Source organism: Bubalus kerabau, chromosome 19 (assembly GCF_029407905.1).
Source record: "Bubalus kerabau isolate K-KA32 ecotype Philippines breed swamp buffalo chromosome 19, PCC_UOA_SB_1v2, whole genome shotgun sequence".
Classification (NCBI taxonomy): Eukaryota; Metazoa; Chordata; class Mammalia; order Artiodactyla; family Bovidae; genus Bubalus; species Bubalus kerabau.
Genome location: NC_073642.1, coordinates 42,328,913 through 42,343,712, shown reverse-complemented (window position 1 = coordinate 42,343,712; position 14,800 = coordinate 42,328,913). Strand labels below are relative to the sequence as shown.

The 14,800-nt window shown below is 38.9% G+C and overlaps 2 protein-coding genes across 9 annotated transcripts in view; one reads left to right on the top strand and one right to left on the bottom strand.

The window, feature by feature from the left end:
* The window catches only part of HEATR5A (HEAT repeat containing 5A), a 105,278-nt gene extending 96,037 nt beyond the window's left edge, over positions 1-9,241 (top strand). For 7 of the 8 annotated variants that reach the window (XM_055556093.1, XM_055556090.1, XM_055556096.1 and 4 more), the window contains 3 exons: positions 4,718-4,872; positions 7,246-7,459; positions 7,735-9,241. In XM_055556093.1, the coding sequence (XP_055412068.1) occupies positions 4,718-4,872; positions 7,246-7,459; positions 7,735-8,042 (677 nt within the window). In that variant the 3' untranslated portion in view covers positions 8,043-9,241. The remainder of the gene's footprint in view (positions 1-4,717; positions 4,873-7,245; positions 7,460-7,734) is intronic. The other variant, XM_055556094.1, reaches the window with a different exon arrangement.
* LOC129633929 (uncharacterized) overlaps positions 7,821-14,800 on the bottom strand; it is a 55,192-nt gene continuing 48,212 nt past the window's right edge. The window contains exons 5-6 of the mRNA XM_055555893.1: positions 10,262-10,358; positions 7,821-7,935 (exon numbers count right to left, since the gene is read on the bottom strand). Coding sequence (XP_055411868.1) covers positions 10,265-10,358 — 94 coding nt within the window. The 3' untranslated portion in view covers positions 7,821-7,935; positions 10,262-10,264. The remainder of the gene's footprint in view (positions 7,936-10,261; positions 10,359-14,800) is intronic.

The following is a 14,800-nucleotide window of genomic DNA, read 5'->3' as shown; positions in this document are numbered from 1 at the left end:
CTCAGTCGTGTCCGACTCTTAGCAACCCCATGGACTGCAGCCCACCAGGCTCCTCCATCCATGGGATTTTCCAGGCAAGGGTACTGGAGTGGGGTGCCATTGCCTTCTCCACTAGGGAAGTCTAGTACTTACAAATTGCCATTGGGTGTGATTAATACCATAGAAGCTCCTGAAGGCAACAGTAGTATCTTACTTATTACTGCATTTCTAGTATAATGAAATAGAGACAACTGGCAAAAAATTAGAATGGCTCTGTTTGAGTGAACTAGGCAGAGTGTCACAGTAGAGTTCTGTGGAAGCGCATGCTGAGATGCAGTTTGGCGAGCGAGTATTTTTGAAGGCAGTGGGGAAAGCAGTGTTAGGCAAAAGTAGTCATACTGCAGTACAAGTGTCCAGCAGAACTCAGCACACCTGCGGGGGTCCTCTGAATACTGCCTTTCAAAGGACAAGTGTTTGCACTCCAGCTCAGATGTGGCTGCCCCCTGAAGACTGTGATGTCAGTCAAGACAACTCTGGGGCTGAGGTCAACCTGAGGGAGTTGACCACGCTCCTCACAGCTGGGCAGGACCTCCCACTATGGAGGGGAGCTCAGTGGTACCCCTCTAACTACCAGAAGAGATTTCTCAAAAGAGTTTCCTAAAGGATAAGAAAGTATTCTCCATTCTCCACATAGACATCACAGAAATGTATTCTCACACATTTTGATACAAGACCAGGAAACTTAAATAGTATGGTATATTTGGGGACAGCAATAGTGCAATGAGTGAGTGTGGGTTTGAGGGGAAAGAGTAAGAAGGTAGTGAACGGTAACGAGTAAAGAGATGAAGTTGGATGGTACATGGGGTCAGATGATGAAAGGTTTGGCATGACTGGTGATTTGGACTGCCTTTAATAGGCATGTTCTTAAAATGTATCGAAGTGATAGGGTCTGCATTTCTAAAGACTCACTTCAGCAGCAACACAGAGAAGAAAGCAAGACTGTTGGAGACAAGATTGTAGCAGTAAGGATATGAGGAATGGGATAATGAAAACTAAAATGTTAAGCAAGTATTAACAAAATTTACTGGTAGTTTGCTACAGGAGTTGAAAGGTTAAGGTGATTTGAGCATCCATGGTGCTCTTAACAGAAATACAAAAGGGAGGGTTTTCAGGGGAAGATAGTGAATTGATTTTGAAATGTCTACAGGATAATCAAGTGGAACAAACTGTGAAGCGGTCAGGGATTCAAGAAAGGCTGGCTAGAGATGGTTTTAGACAGCATGTGTTCAGGAGTTGTCAGTGCCACCTATGGGATGGTTGAAATCACCTAACTTGGGTTTATGCAACAAGATGGGAGGAGATTCTGAATATAATGCAGTATCAGAATCCAAGGAAAAGAGTTTTAATGACCAGAGACTGGGCAGCAGTGTAAATTACACTCGAGATCATGCTTTACAGTGTTTAGGTACAAATGAGTAGTAAGGAGGTGAAGGATCAAGTTCAGGCTTCTCTTGACCACAAGACAAGAAAGTGAAGGAAGATACAGGGTCAAGGAAGGTGGGTTTTTTTTTTTTTTTTCAGATGAGGGTCTAGCATGAGTTCCTGCTAGTGGGGAGAAAAGGTGGAGATAGTGTTGGAGTTGGAACTGTTAGGGAAGAAAGCAGCATCCCTTTTCTAGGCAGAAAAGGAAAAAAAAAATTCACAGCGCATTTAGAAGGATGAATCTCTGCCAGTATGAAGACAAGGAGGTAAGGATGGAAAGTAGTAAGTGTAGGTTGTTAGGTTGAGTTATGATGAGCTTGCCTCTTTCATCTCCACGCACAGGCACACAGATGGTTTTCTGTTGTCTGTCGGGGAATGAGGTTAGGACATGAAGGATTTGGACTCGCTAGTGAGAAGAAATTAGGAAGGGGCTGATCGTGCTAGAGAAAACATTTACAACATAACAGATTGCTCCAAAACTTAGTGGCTTCAAAGAACGAACATTTGTTATCTGACAGTGTTAGAGGGTTAGGAATCGGGGAGCCGTGTAGCTGGGTGGTTCTGTCTCAGGGTGTCTCATGAAGTTACTGTTAAGATGATGGCCAGGGTCACAGCCAAAGAACCCATTTCTGGCTCGTGGCTGTTGATAAGAGGCCTCAGTCTCTCACTGGCTGTTAGCAAGAGGCCTCAATTCCTTACCACATAGAGCTAATGTTAAGGGAACCGTGCGTCTTATTGTAGGTAAAAGAGAGGAACATTAGGCTTCCCCGGTAGCTCAGCTGGTAAGAATCAGCCTGCACTGCATGAGACCCCACTTTTATTCCTATGTCGGGAAGATCCCCTGGAGAAGGGACAGGCTACCCTCTCCAGTATTCTGGGCTTCCCTGGTGGCTCAGATGGTAAAGAATCCGCCTGCAATGCGGAAGACCTGGGTTCAGTCCTTGAGGGGAAAATCCCCTGGAGAAGGGCGTGGCAACCCAGTCCAGTATTCTTGCCTGGAGAATCCCGTGGACAGAAGAGCCTGGCGGGCTACCCTCCATGGGGTCGCAAAGAGTCGGACATGACTGAGAGACTAAGTACATAAGGGAATTGGGGCATGAGTGGCAGAATAAGGAAATTTTAGAAGAAAGTGGAAGAGGAACCCAGGAGAACATTATTTACGGGAAATAAAAAGAGATTTGTATACTACACAGACTAGCTCTTGTAGTTTCAAGTCACTGTAAATGACTAAAAATAACTTGGCTGTATGGGAAACACTGTGGCACTGTAAGTACTAGTATATTCTTTGCAATCAAACTCAGATCAGATCAGTCGCTCAGTCGTGTCCGACTCTTTGCGACCCCATGAATTGCAGCACGCCAGGCCTCCCTGTCCATAACCAACTCCCGGAGTTCACTCAGACTCACGTCCATCGAGTCAGTGATGCCATCCAGCCATCTCATCCTCTGTCGTCCCCTTTTCCTCCTGCCCCCAATCCCTCCCAGCATCAGAGCCTTTTCCAATGAGTCAGCTCTTCGCATGAGGTGGCCAAAGTATTGCAGTTTCAGCTTCAGCATCAATCCTTCCAAAGAAATCCCAGGGCTGATCTCCTTCAGAATGGACTGGTTGGATCTCCTTGCAGTCCAAGGGACTCTCAAGAGTCTTCTCCAGCACCACAGTTCAAAAGCATCAATTCTTCGGCGCTCAGCCTTCTTCACAGTCCAACTCTCACATCCATACATGACCACAGGAAAAACCATAGCCTTGACTAGACGAACCAAACTCAACACCTCACTAATAACTGTGTGATTGTGGCAAATTACTGAATTTCTATTCCTCAATATCTTGTCCATAAAATGGGGGAAATGGGGAATACCTTCCTCATGATGTTACTGTGAGGATTAAATATAAAGTGCTTGTAATAATGCTTTCATAATTTTAATAATAGGCCTTGCACCTATTTTACCTTAAAATTATCCAGATTATTCTTATAAATATATCTCCTTCCATCTATAATATTTTGCCTTCATTGCTGCCATGTTGCAAGTGTCGATTCAAGTATTAATCTCCTCAAACCTTCCTCTGACTGCCCAGTGTAGCAACTACGGGTTGCCATAGACCTTGTGACTAGCTGAAATTAAATTCTTTATTTACTTTCTGGCATATAGTACATCTTCTCTGTAAATTGTATTCCTAGGGCCAAAAAGAATGCTGGCACATAAAAAGTTTCTTCAGTATTTGATAAGTGAATGTTACCAAAGAGTATGTATATCTAATTTCTTCCTAAGGAGCAATCCATTCTTACACAATTTAATGAATTGAATTTGCCACGCCTTGTCAAATAACATTGATTTTCCACAGCAGGTTTATTAAAATTATTTAATGAGAGTAGGACTTTGGAAAATGAAGGTAAATTACATCTAGTAGAAAATTCCTTTAAATGATTGTGACACACACAGATTTTCACATTTTTCTGTACTCTTAAGAAATAGGATATGTAACAAAATGCTAAGTTATTTTCATTTGACACATGTATTATCAAAATATGAATACTTTAAACTTAGCAAAGAAAAGACAATTGTCCAAGCACCTCTGTATTTCTCCCCAATAAAAATAATAATAGTTAATTTATTATGAGCATTTATGTACAACATGCTATTCCGAATGCTATATGAGGATTAACTCATTTAACTTATAAACTTAAGTACCATTTTCAAGATGAGAAAACTGAAGACAAGGTTAAATATCCAAGGTCACACAACCAATAAATGCATATATCTAGTAAATATATATATGTATTTACTGATCTCTTTACTTGTGAGGGATTCCCTGGTGGCTCAGAGAGTAAAGCGTCTGCCTGCAATGTGGGAGACCCAGGTTCAATCCCCGGGTCGGGAAGATTCCCCTGGAGAAGTAAATGGCAACCCACTCCAGAACTCTTGCCTAGAAAATTTCATGGATGGAAGGAGCCTGGTGGGCTACCGTCCATGGGGTCGCAAAGAGTCGGACACGACTGAGTGACTTCACTTTCACTTTCACTTTAGTTGTGAAGATTATAATTACTTTGGTAATTCTTGACTCTAGAATTACTTAAAATGTGCATTTTGAAGCTATGTCATTTGCCAGGATTCTTAGTAAGTCACTATTTATTATTGTCTGCAACCCTCTGGTGCCCAAAAGAAATCGTTACTACCAAACTGGAGAAAGTTTCACAGATACATAAGACAGAAAATATGACAGTATCAGGATCTGTTTTTCATAGATTACTTCTCCTTAGTAGATGGAACACACCAAGAACTTGATGAAGTCAGTCTGCTTACTGCTATCACAGTATTTATTTTGTCTACAAGTCCAGAAGTAACTACGATCCCATGCCTTCAGAAGCGCTGTATTGAGAAATTTAAGGCCACTCTTGAGATAAAAGATCCTATGGTAAGTGTCCTTAGAAGACAGATGTTTATAATAATAGGAATACGTTTAGGCTTTTAAAAACTTTTCTTTGTGATTTTGGTTCCAACAAAAAGTACCAGACTGAAGTTTTTATTTTTAGGTTTGGATTATTTCATATTCTTAGGTTAAAGTCAAATAATAATGGTCTTGTTTTTTGGCCCTGAGGATAGAATGTAGTTAGAGAAAGATAAAAAAAAGATTAAAAATACCACCAACTAAATTTTAAATAAGGCATCTTAAAATTGATACATTCCTAGAACTTTAGTGGGTTTTCCTGCAGAAGGGAAGGGAAAGGAAGACTCTAGCACATGCCTTCAGTATAAGATTGTAAAATAATGAGACCAATTTCAAAAACAGTGCATACAAATTAATCCCATTCCTTTCTGATCCTTTTATTCACTTGGTTAATTTCCTATATTTTTAGGTGCTACAGAATAAGTTTGTAGCACATGATCACAAATAAACTAAAATTCAGGAACCAGGTTTTCTCTCAGAAAAAAAAAATCTTTCAAACATCATCACAATGAATTAAATAAGGGATTATTTGTATATCTGATGTATCAGTTCAGTTCAGTCGCTCAGTCATGTCTGACTCTTTGCGACCCCATGAATCGCAGCATGCCAGGCCTCCCTGTCCATCACCAACTCCCGGAGTTCACTCAGACTCACATCCATCGAGTCAGTGATGCCATCCAGCCATCTCATCCTCTGTCGTCCCCTTCTCCTCCTGCCCCCAATCCCTCCCAGCATCAGAGTCTTTTCCAATGAGGCAACTTTTCGCATGAGGTGGCCAAAGTACTGGAGTTTCAGTTTCAGCATCAATCCCTCTGAAGAAATCCCAGGGCTGATCTCCTTCAGAATGGACTGGTTGGATCTCCTTGCAGTCCAAGGGACTCTCAAGAGTCTTCTCCAACACCACAGTTCAAAAGCATCAATTCTTCGGCACTCAGCCTTCTTCACAGTCCAACTCTCACATCCATACATGACCACAGGAAAAACCATAGCCTTGACTAGACAGACCTTTGTTGGCAAAGTAATGTCTCTGCTTTTGAATATGCTATCTAAGTTGGTCATAACTTTCCTTCCAAGGAGTAAGCATCTTTTAATTTCATGGCTGCAGTCACCATCTGTAGTGATTTTGGAGCCCAAAAAAATAAAGTCTGACACTGTTTCCACTGTTTCCCCATCTATTTCCCATGAAGTGATGGGACCAGATGCCATGATCCTCGTTTTCTGAATGTTGAGCTTTAAGCCCACTTTTTCACTCTCTACTTTCAGTTTCATCAAGAGGCTTTCTTTCTGCCGTAAGGGTGGTATCATCTGCATATCTGAGGTTATTGATATTTCTCCCAGCAATCTTGATTCTAGCTTGTGTTTCTTCCAGTCCAGCGTTTCTCATGATGTACTCTGCAAAGAAGTTAAACAAGCAGGGTGACAATATACAGCCTTGACGTACTCCTTGTCCTATTTGGAACCAGTCGGTTGTTCCATGTCCAGTTCTAACTGTTGCTTCCCGACCTGCATACAGATTTCTCAAGAGGCAGGTCAGGTGGTCTGGTATTCCCATCTCTTTCAGAATTTTCCACAGTTTCTTGTGATCCAGACAGTCAAAGATTTGGCATAGTCAATAAATCAGAAATAGACGTTTTTCTGGAACTCTCTTACTTTTTCCATGATCCAGCGGATGTTGGCAATTTGGTCTCTGGTTCCTCTGCCTTTTCTAAAACCAGCTTGAACATCAGGAGGTTCACGGTTCATGTATTGCTGAAGCCTGGCTTGGAGAATTTTGAGCATTACTTTACTAGCATGTGAGATGAGTCCAATTGTGCGGTAGTTTGAGCATTCTTTTATTCTTCTGTCCTGTTTATTTCCTCTATCCTAACAGGAGCTTTATGTAGCAGTCTCAAAGTCGTGTCTCTGATACGTGGTGACACATAATTAATACAGTCTAGACACAGTTCCCTAACACCTTCATTGCATCAGATATATGTCATTCTTCATCTAAAACGTTTTCCCAAATCTCCAAAATATTTTTCAAAGTTGTTTTTTTTTAATATATATATTACAGAGAGACACATAAAGGGGGAAAATAGAAACTAGTCAAAAAAAGAAAAATTAACTACTTTATTCCCACTCCAAGCTGTCACAACCACTTTTAGCATGCAAGCTTGAATTTAGAGTGTGGACCTCCAGAATTGAAGATAAAATAGAAATAAGTTTTAAGTTTGGGGGTGGGGGGGGTAGGAAAAATTTTTCCTTTACATTTTTAAACTTTTAAAAATTAAAACTTACATTTTAATGTAAATGTAAACTTGTATTTATGGTTTATACTTTTTTTGTCTCGTATCTGACTAGGTACAAATCAAGACCTATCAGCTCCTCCTTTCCATTTTTCAGTATCCGAATCCAGCTGTTTCCTATCCATACATTTACTCTTTAGTATCCTCTATCGTGGAAAAGTTGCAGGAAATAGATAGGAGGAAACCTGAAGACACTGCTGAGCTTCAGATCTTTCAAGAAGGCATAAAGGTCTTGGAAGCACTGGTGGCCGTGGCTGAGGAACAGCACCGTAAGTGCTAGCGCTGAATGCATACGAACAGGGTCAGAACCTGAATGTTCTTTAAAGTATAGAACATCCCTCTAGTCACTTAATATTGTATTTTCACACTTGCAAAAAGGCATATGTTGATGTTAACCCCAAGTATTGATATTATTTAGTATCGGTTTGGGAGAAGAGATCGGAAGAACTGCTTCCCTTCAGGCTGGGGAAATAGGTTCCTGTCAAGTGTGCATGGAACATCTGCATCCGTGGAGCCAGCACTTACATGTCTGTGTTCTTTGCAGGCTCTCAGCTCGTGGCCTGTCTTCTGCCTATCCTCATTTCCTTCGTTTTGGACGAGAATGCCCTGGCATCAGCAACTTCCGTAATGAGAAATCTCCATGACTTTGCTTTGCAAAATCTCATGCAGATTGGGCCTCAGTACTCATCGGTCTTTAAAAGTGTAATGGCTTCTTCTCCAGCCTTGAAAGCCCGCCTTGAAGCTGCTATAAAGGGCAATCAAGAAACTGTCAAAGTCAAGACACCAACATCTAAACATACTAAGAACTCTGGGAAGAGTTCAAGCATCCAGTTAAAGACCAACTTCCTCTGATTTTTTTTTTTTTTTTAAACTAGTAAGCACCTTAACACAATACTTGATCATTTCCTTCACTTTGGGGGCAAAAGTGACATTTTAGACACAAGTGCACTTCAGGTCTGGCTATTTATTTTAATTTAAATAGCTTGCTTTGGAAAGTCACAGCCAACTTACTTTTTGTGGGTTTTTTTTTTTTTTTTTTTCTTTCATATAATAAAACCATAGAGCTCAGTCAGAATTCTTGCCAGGAATGTCAATAAAATGCTAAAGAACTAAACTTAGAAAACCAACCACTGCTTTAAAAACAAAATTTATTTCTTCTAACAGTCTATATACATATGGTATACTTAATACATTTACAGATATAGATTTGACTCTAAATTATCTGCATTTATATTGTATCCCAATTGCTAATTTAAAATTCTGCCTTATTCAGTAATTGTATTAAACTTTCTTGGAGTTCTCAAACAATGTAAGTGACTGGAAAGCTATTTAGGAAACTTGGCTTGGAAGTATCTAATATATATATATAATAGTACAAATTAATTACAGTCCTACAGTGTAACTTAAGATTCGATATCTATAAATATCATGACATTTTATGATCTATTGGTTTTATTTGTATTGAGTTTGGAAAATTGACATTTTAATCATTTTAAATATAACCAGGGCATTTCAATTTCTCCCATGGATTTTCTTTTACCTCTGTTCCTAACAATTTTCTTCATTTTCATTTGTGGCAAACATTCATACCAATGCGCTTATAATTCATATCTATATTTTAATTAACTATGGGTTTCTATAAATGTTAAATTTAGTATAAATTTAGATCATCAATGAATAAAAGTATGTTTTTTTAACATGAAACATATTTTAATATAGAAAAATCTGATGATGAAGTCATTTTGGTTGAAAAGTATTTTTTAATTGTTGATGATCATTGACTCTCCTTCCACTTCAGCATTATACTGTGTGAATTAAACACTGTGTCAAAACAAAGCACTTCCCCATTAAAAATTAAAACCCGAAGTTAGAGGGGCATGTTCACAATGGAGAGACACTTGGAGTCAAGCAAAAGCAATGTGATGTACTCTATTTTATTATGTTTGTATATAAATACACTTGTAAATTGTTCAGAATGAAAACATTTGACAAATTCTAACACTACAATCAATTTTTCTAATTTACATAAATAAAGCTAATTTTCTTTATCATTCTTGTATGTGAAATTATTTTACCCACAAAAGATGGCTGGTTAGTCTTAAAGAGTCCAGAAAACCATTTCTGTGGAGCAAATAATATTTTCTCTAAAACAGCCTATTTTCTCTGAAGAGTCCTGTTTTGGGCACATTCTTTGCAGTGGTTTGCATTCTTTGTCTTCCTAATCGTCTCTATGAATTTGTATACTTACTGTTTCCTTCACCTGAATGCCCTTCTCTGCCTGTTCTATAGTGCTGACTTCCACTCCTTTTAGATCTGGTTTAAAATGTCACTTTCCCTAGATAACTCCTTAAGGCTTCTTACCCTCCCCTCAGACCAAGCAACTATAACTGCTGCTTCTTCTGTGTTCCTACAGTACTTCATATATTCTTCCGTGCATTGAGCATCACATTACATTTTAATATTTCCCTTTTAGACTATGCCTCCTGACAGTGAGACATTTTGTCTTCTATAACTGCCTGTGTGACACCAACTAGACACTTAAAAACTGTTGAACTGCACTGATGTAGGATGAATTTGAACTCAGAAAGGTATTCCTTTGCAAGGCAAATGCTAGACTGGGATATTCCCAGGATAAAATTTTGTTTGTATATATCATTTTGTGTTTTGTTTCATTTAGTGTGTTTGTAAACATTAAGGTTTCTGCTCATCATTTAGCGACCTGGCATCCTGAATTAACCTAGATTAAGGTACTATACGAATATCAGTACTTATGAAAAAATATCATGTCATCATAGAATTAAGAACTTTGAGTTGGACACTATTCTATAACCTATTTCTTTGTATCATCTTAACACAATATTGGGTTGTTTGGGATTTTTTTCTTTTCCTTACCCTGAAGCTTGTAGGATCTTGGTTCCCTGACCAAGGATGAACCTAGGCCCCCAGCAGTGGAAGCAAGTCCTAACCACTGGAGTGCAGGGAATTCCCTCTTTAATACAATATTGAATTAGTTAAAGATATCCTTACTGATAAAGAAGGTAAGAGGCTTAATGGCTGAGGTTTGAACCCACCTTTCAGTGTTCCACATTCCCTCCAGAGCTTTCCTCACTCTTTGTTGAAGATATTTTCATTGAATATTTCTCCAAAATGCCACCAGAAGTTCTATGGCTAAAACAACAGGAAAAAGTGGGAGAAGTTTGTGACCTCTAGAGTTTCCATGGGAATAATAATTATACAATTAGATACTGATATAAGTTCTGACTTGTTCAAAGGTGAATACTTAAAATTGAGAAACACATCAAAAATTCTTTACATCTGTTTTATTTTAATGAGTCTCCAGTTATGATAAAGCAGTTGCCCCTTAATTAACAATAATTCTTTACAAATTAAATCTATTGATAAGTGACTTGGATTGAAACAGTGATATAATATTTGCCTTGAGCTTTATGTTTTTCTAAGGGCAGAAAGAACTATACATAAAAGGTCTTAACGACCTGGATAACCATGATGGTGTGGTCACTCACCGAGAGCCAGACATCCTGAAGTGTGAAGTCAAATGGACCTTAGGAAACGTTACTATGAACAAAGCTAGTGGAGGTGATGGAATTCTAGCTGAGCTACTTCAAATCCTGAAAGATGCTGCTGTTAAAGTGCTGCACTCAATATGTCAGCAAATATGGAAAACTGAACTTGGCCACAGGACTGGAAAAGGTCAGTTTTCATTCCAATCCCAAGGAAGGGCAATGCCAAAGAACATTCAAACTACCATACAGTTGTGCTCATTTCACTGCTAGCAAGGTTATGCTCAAAATCTTTGAAGCTAGACTTCAGCATATGTGAACCGAGAACTTCCAGATGTATACACTAGATTTTGAAGAGGCAGAGGAACCAGAGATCCAAATTACCAAAATTCATTGGATCATGGAGAAGGGGAGTTCCAGAAAAACACTGACTTCTGCTTCACTAAAACCTCTGATTTTGTGGATCCCAACAAACTGGAAAATTCTTCAAGAGATGGGAGTACCAGACTACCTTACCTGTCTCCCAAGAAGCCTGTATGTGGGTTTGAAACTTTTGTTTCAAGAAGCAACATTTAGAACCCAACATGGAACAACTGGCTGGTTCAAAATTAGGAAAGAAGTACAATAAGACTGTATATTATCACCCTGCTTATTTAACTTTTATGCAGAGTACATCATGTGAAATGCAGGGCTGGATGAATCGCAAGCTGGAATCAAGATTGCCAGGAGAAATGTCAACAACCTCAGATTTGCAAATGATACTAATCTAAGGCCAGAAAGTGAAAAGGAACTAAAGAGCCTCTTGATGAAGGTCAGAGTTTCCTCTTTAAAGCTAGCTTGAAATTCAGCATTAAAAAACTTAAGATAGTACATCTGGAATAGAAGGGGGGAAAGTGGAAACAGTAACAGATTTTGTTTTCTTGGCCTCAACATCACTGCAGATGGTGACTGTAGCCATGAAATTAAAAGACGCTACTTGGAAGAAAAACTGTGACAACTTAGACAGCATGTTAAAAAGCACAGACATCACTTTGCCAACAAAGGTCTGTTTAGTCAAAGCTATGGTTTTTCTATGGTCCAGGAGTCATGTACGAATATGAGACCACAGAGTCAGACCACAGAGAAGGCTGAGCACTAAAGAATTGATGCTTTCCAATTGTGGTCCTGGAGGAGACTCTTGAGAGTCCCTTTGACTGCAAGGAGATCATGCCAGTCAATCCTAAAGGCAATCAACCCTAAATATTCAGTGGAAGGATTGATGCTGAAACTGAAACTCCAATACTTTGGCCACCCTATGGGAATAGCTGACTCACTGGAAAAGACCCTGACGCTGGGAAAGATTGATGGCAGGAGGAGATAGGGGCAGCAGAGGATCAGATGCTTAGATATCATCACCAACTTAATGGACATGAATTGAGCAAACTCCAGGGAATAGTGGAGAACCGAGGGGCCTGGCATTCAGACATGACTTAGCAACTGAAAAACAAATAATCTCATTCTACTTAATCCAATGTTTAAAAGCTTATCATGCTGCTAAGTCACTTCAGTCATGTCCGACTCTGTGCGACCCCATAGACGGCAGCCCACCAGGCTCCCCCATCCCTGGGATTCTCCAGGCAAGAACACTGGAGTGGGTTGCCATTTCCTTCTCCAATGCATGAAAGTGAAAAGTGAAAGTGAAGTCGCTCAGTCGTGTCTGACTCTTAGCAACCCCATGGACTGCAGCCCACCAGGCTCCTCTGTCCATGGGATTTTCCAGGCAAGAGTACTGGAGTGGGGTGCCATTGCCTTCTCCTAAAGCTTATCATGGAAATTCTTAAAAAGAAACCTTGGAGACACCATATTTTTATTAATGGAGCACCTAAAGCAAAATTTCTATAAAAGAAAACTCCACCAACAACCTAAAGGGATCATTAAGGCACTTTTAAAAGATACAAATAAGTGCTACAAAAGAGATGATAGCATTGTGCTATAGAACTCTGTAACATTAATATTGAAGAGAAAAATTCCCTTTTTATTACAATATTAGTTTGCATGTTGAGGGAAGAATTTAAACCCTCAAGCTAATAAACTGTGATGTTAATAAAAAACTGACAATCTATGAAATAAAGTCTATACTACCTAAAAACTATAAAGTTAAAATGTTGAATCATTTCTGGCCATTTAAAGGAGTCTAACTGTATTTTTAAAGAAAATAAGAGGCCATTGCTACCAATGGAAAACTAATGTTGACACTGTTTTGCTTAAATATTAGGATCAAAATTTAATCACTTCTCTGAAAAATAATCTAGATGAAAAATATATGTACGTGTGTGTGTGTGTATATGCATATAAACACATATCACCAAGAGTGGACTACTTTATAAAATAAAATATTCCAAGAAAGAACAAAACAAGTGAGTTATTTTTTAAAGCAATTTAAAGCATGCTAGTGACACAGCAAAAGCAGTTTTGTTAGTGTTGTTACTGAAGTTAGTACAAATGTCCTCAAGGGGGAAAAGAAAAGTGCATCTACAACTAGAACAGGCTCTCCGCTGAGCAATGAGGTAGAAGCCCTGGCATTTCTCTGCTGGTTACTTGTTTCTGGTCTTAAACCAAGCTCCAGGCCTTGTAGTTTCTAATCAAATGCTGGAGGAGTACCTGCTGCTTCCTGAGTTGCCAGAGTGACTTGTCTCCTACCCTTTTCTCCCTAGTAGGGTCAGAAACGTATCATAAGCCTATTAGGGTTAGAAACATACCATCTAGGCCTTCATTTAAACACAAAAGCTTCGTAAAAATAGATTTGCTAAATTATGGAAATTCTTTTATTTCAGTGGTCAACAGACTATCATGAGTCAATATCAGATGAGATGTGGTTAGAACATGTACTTCCTATTCCCCAGTCAGCTGTATTGTGACTCTGCTATTTGCTACAAGTTTTCATCGCAAATGCATTCTCTTTTCAGTAATAAAGTGACCATTCTGATTTCTCAATGTTGTATAAAAATTTTTGTAGAATTTTCTATAATATTAAAATGTTTCTTTGGTTATTTATGTTCTTAACATAGAGCTGGAACTTCCAGAAATCACCTAAAAGGTCTGTCTCTGGGCAAATACAAGTCAAAACCATTTAAAACAGTTCATTCTATTTTAAGGTTGGGGTTTCCATGCTTGTCCTTGAAAACCTGTCTAGCACGTTGCATTATGTGAGTTTCAAAATCATCTTTTCTCTAACCATCTTAAAGTACCTACTTTTCAGCTGTTTCTTATATATTATACCTACAGCACAACTGACAGAAGGTAGGTAAGTTGGACTTCATCAAAATTAAGAACCTTTGTGCTTCAAAAGGACACCATCAAGAAAATGAAAAGACAATCCACAGAATGGGAGGAAAAATTCTGCAAATCATACTTATATTATATATATATATATATATATATATAGAGAGAGAGAGAGAGAGACTATCCAGCATATATAAAGAACTCTTAAAATGTGACAATGAAAAGTCATCTCAATTTTTAAATGGGCAAAGAATTTAAACAGGTATTTCTCCAAAGAAGATGGATATACAAATGCCCAATACACATGTGAAAAGATGCTCAGTATCCTTAGTCATGAAGGCAGTGCAAATCCACAATAAGATACCACCTCATTTCCACTAGGATGAGTGTGATCAAAAAGACAATGACAAGTCCTGAGGAGGATGTGTAGAAATTAGAATCTTCTTACATTGCTGGTGAGAATTAGTTGCAGCTGCTTTGGAAAACTGGTAATTTCTCACAATGTTAAACATAATTAACAATATGACCCAGCAAGTCCATTCATGCAAAAACTTGTACTCGGGGACTTCCTGGTGTCCAGTGGCTAGGACTTCACCCTCCCAGGGCATGGGCCCTGGGTATCAACCCCTTGTTAGGGAACTAGATCCCACATGCTGCAACTACAAGTTTACATGCTGCAACGAAGGCCCAGTGTGGCCAAATAAATACTAAAAACCCCCCAAAAACCCTGTACATGAATATTCACAGCAGAATTATTGATAGTAACCAAAAAGTGGGAACAACCCAGGTGTCCATCAACTGATGAATATATAAACAAAAGTGGTATAT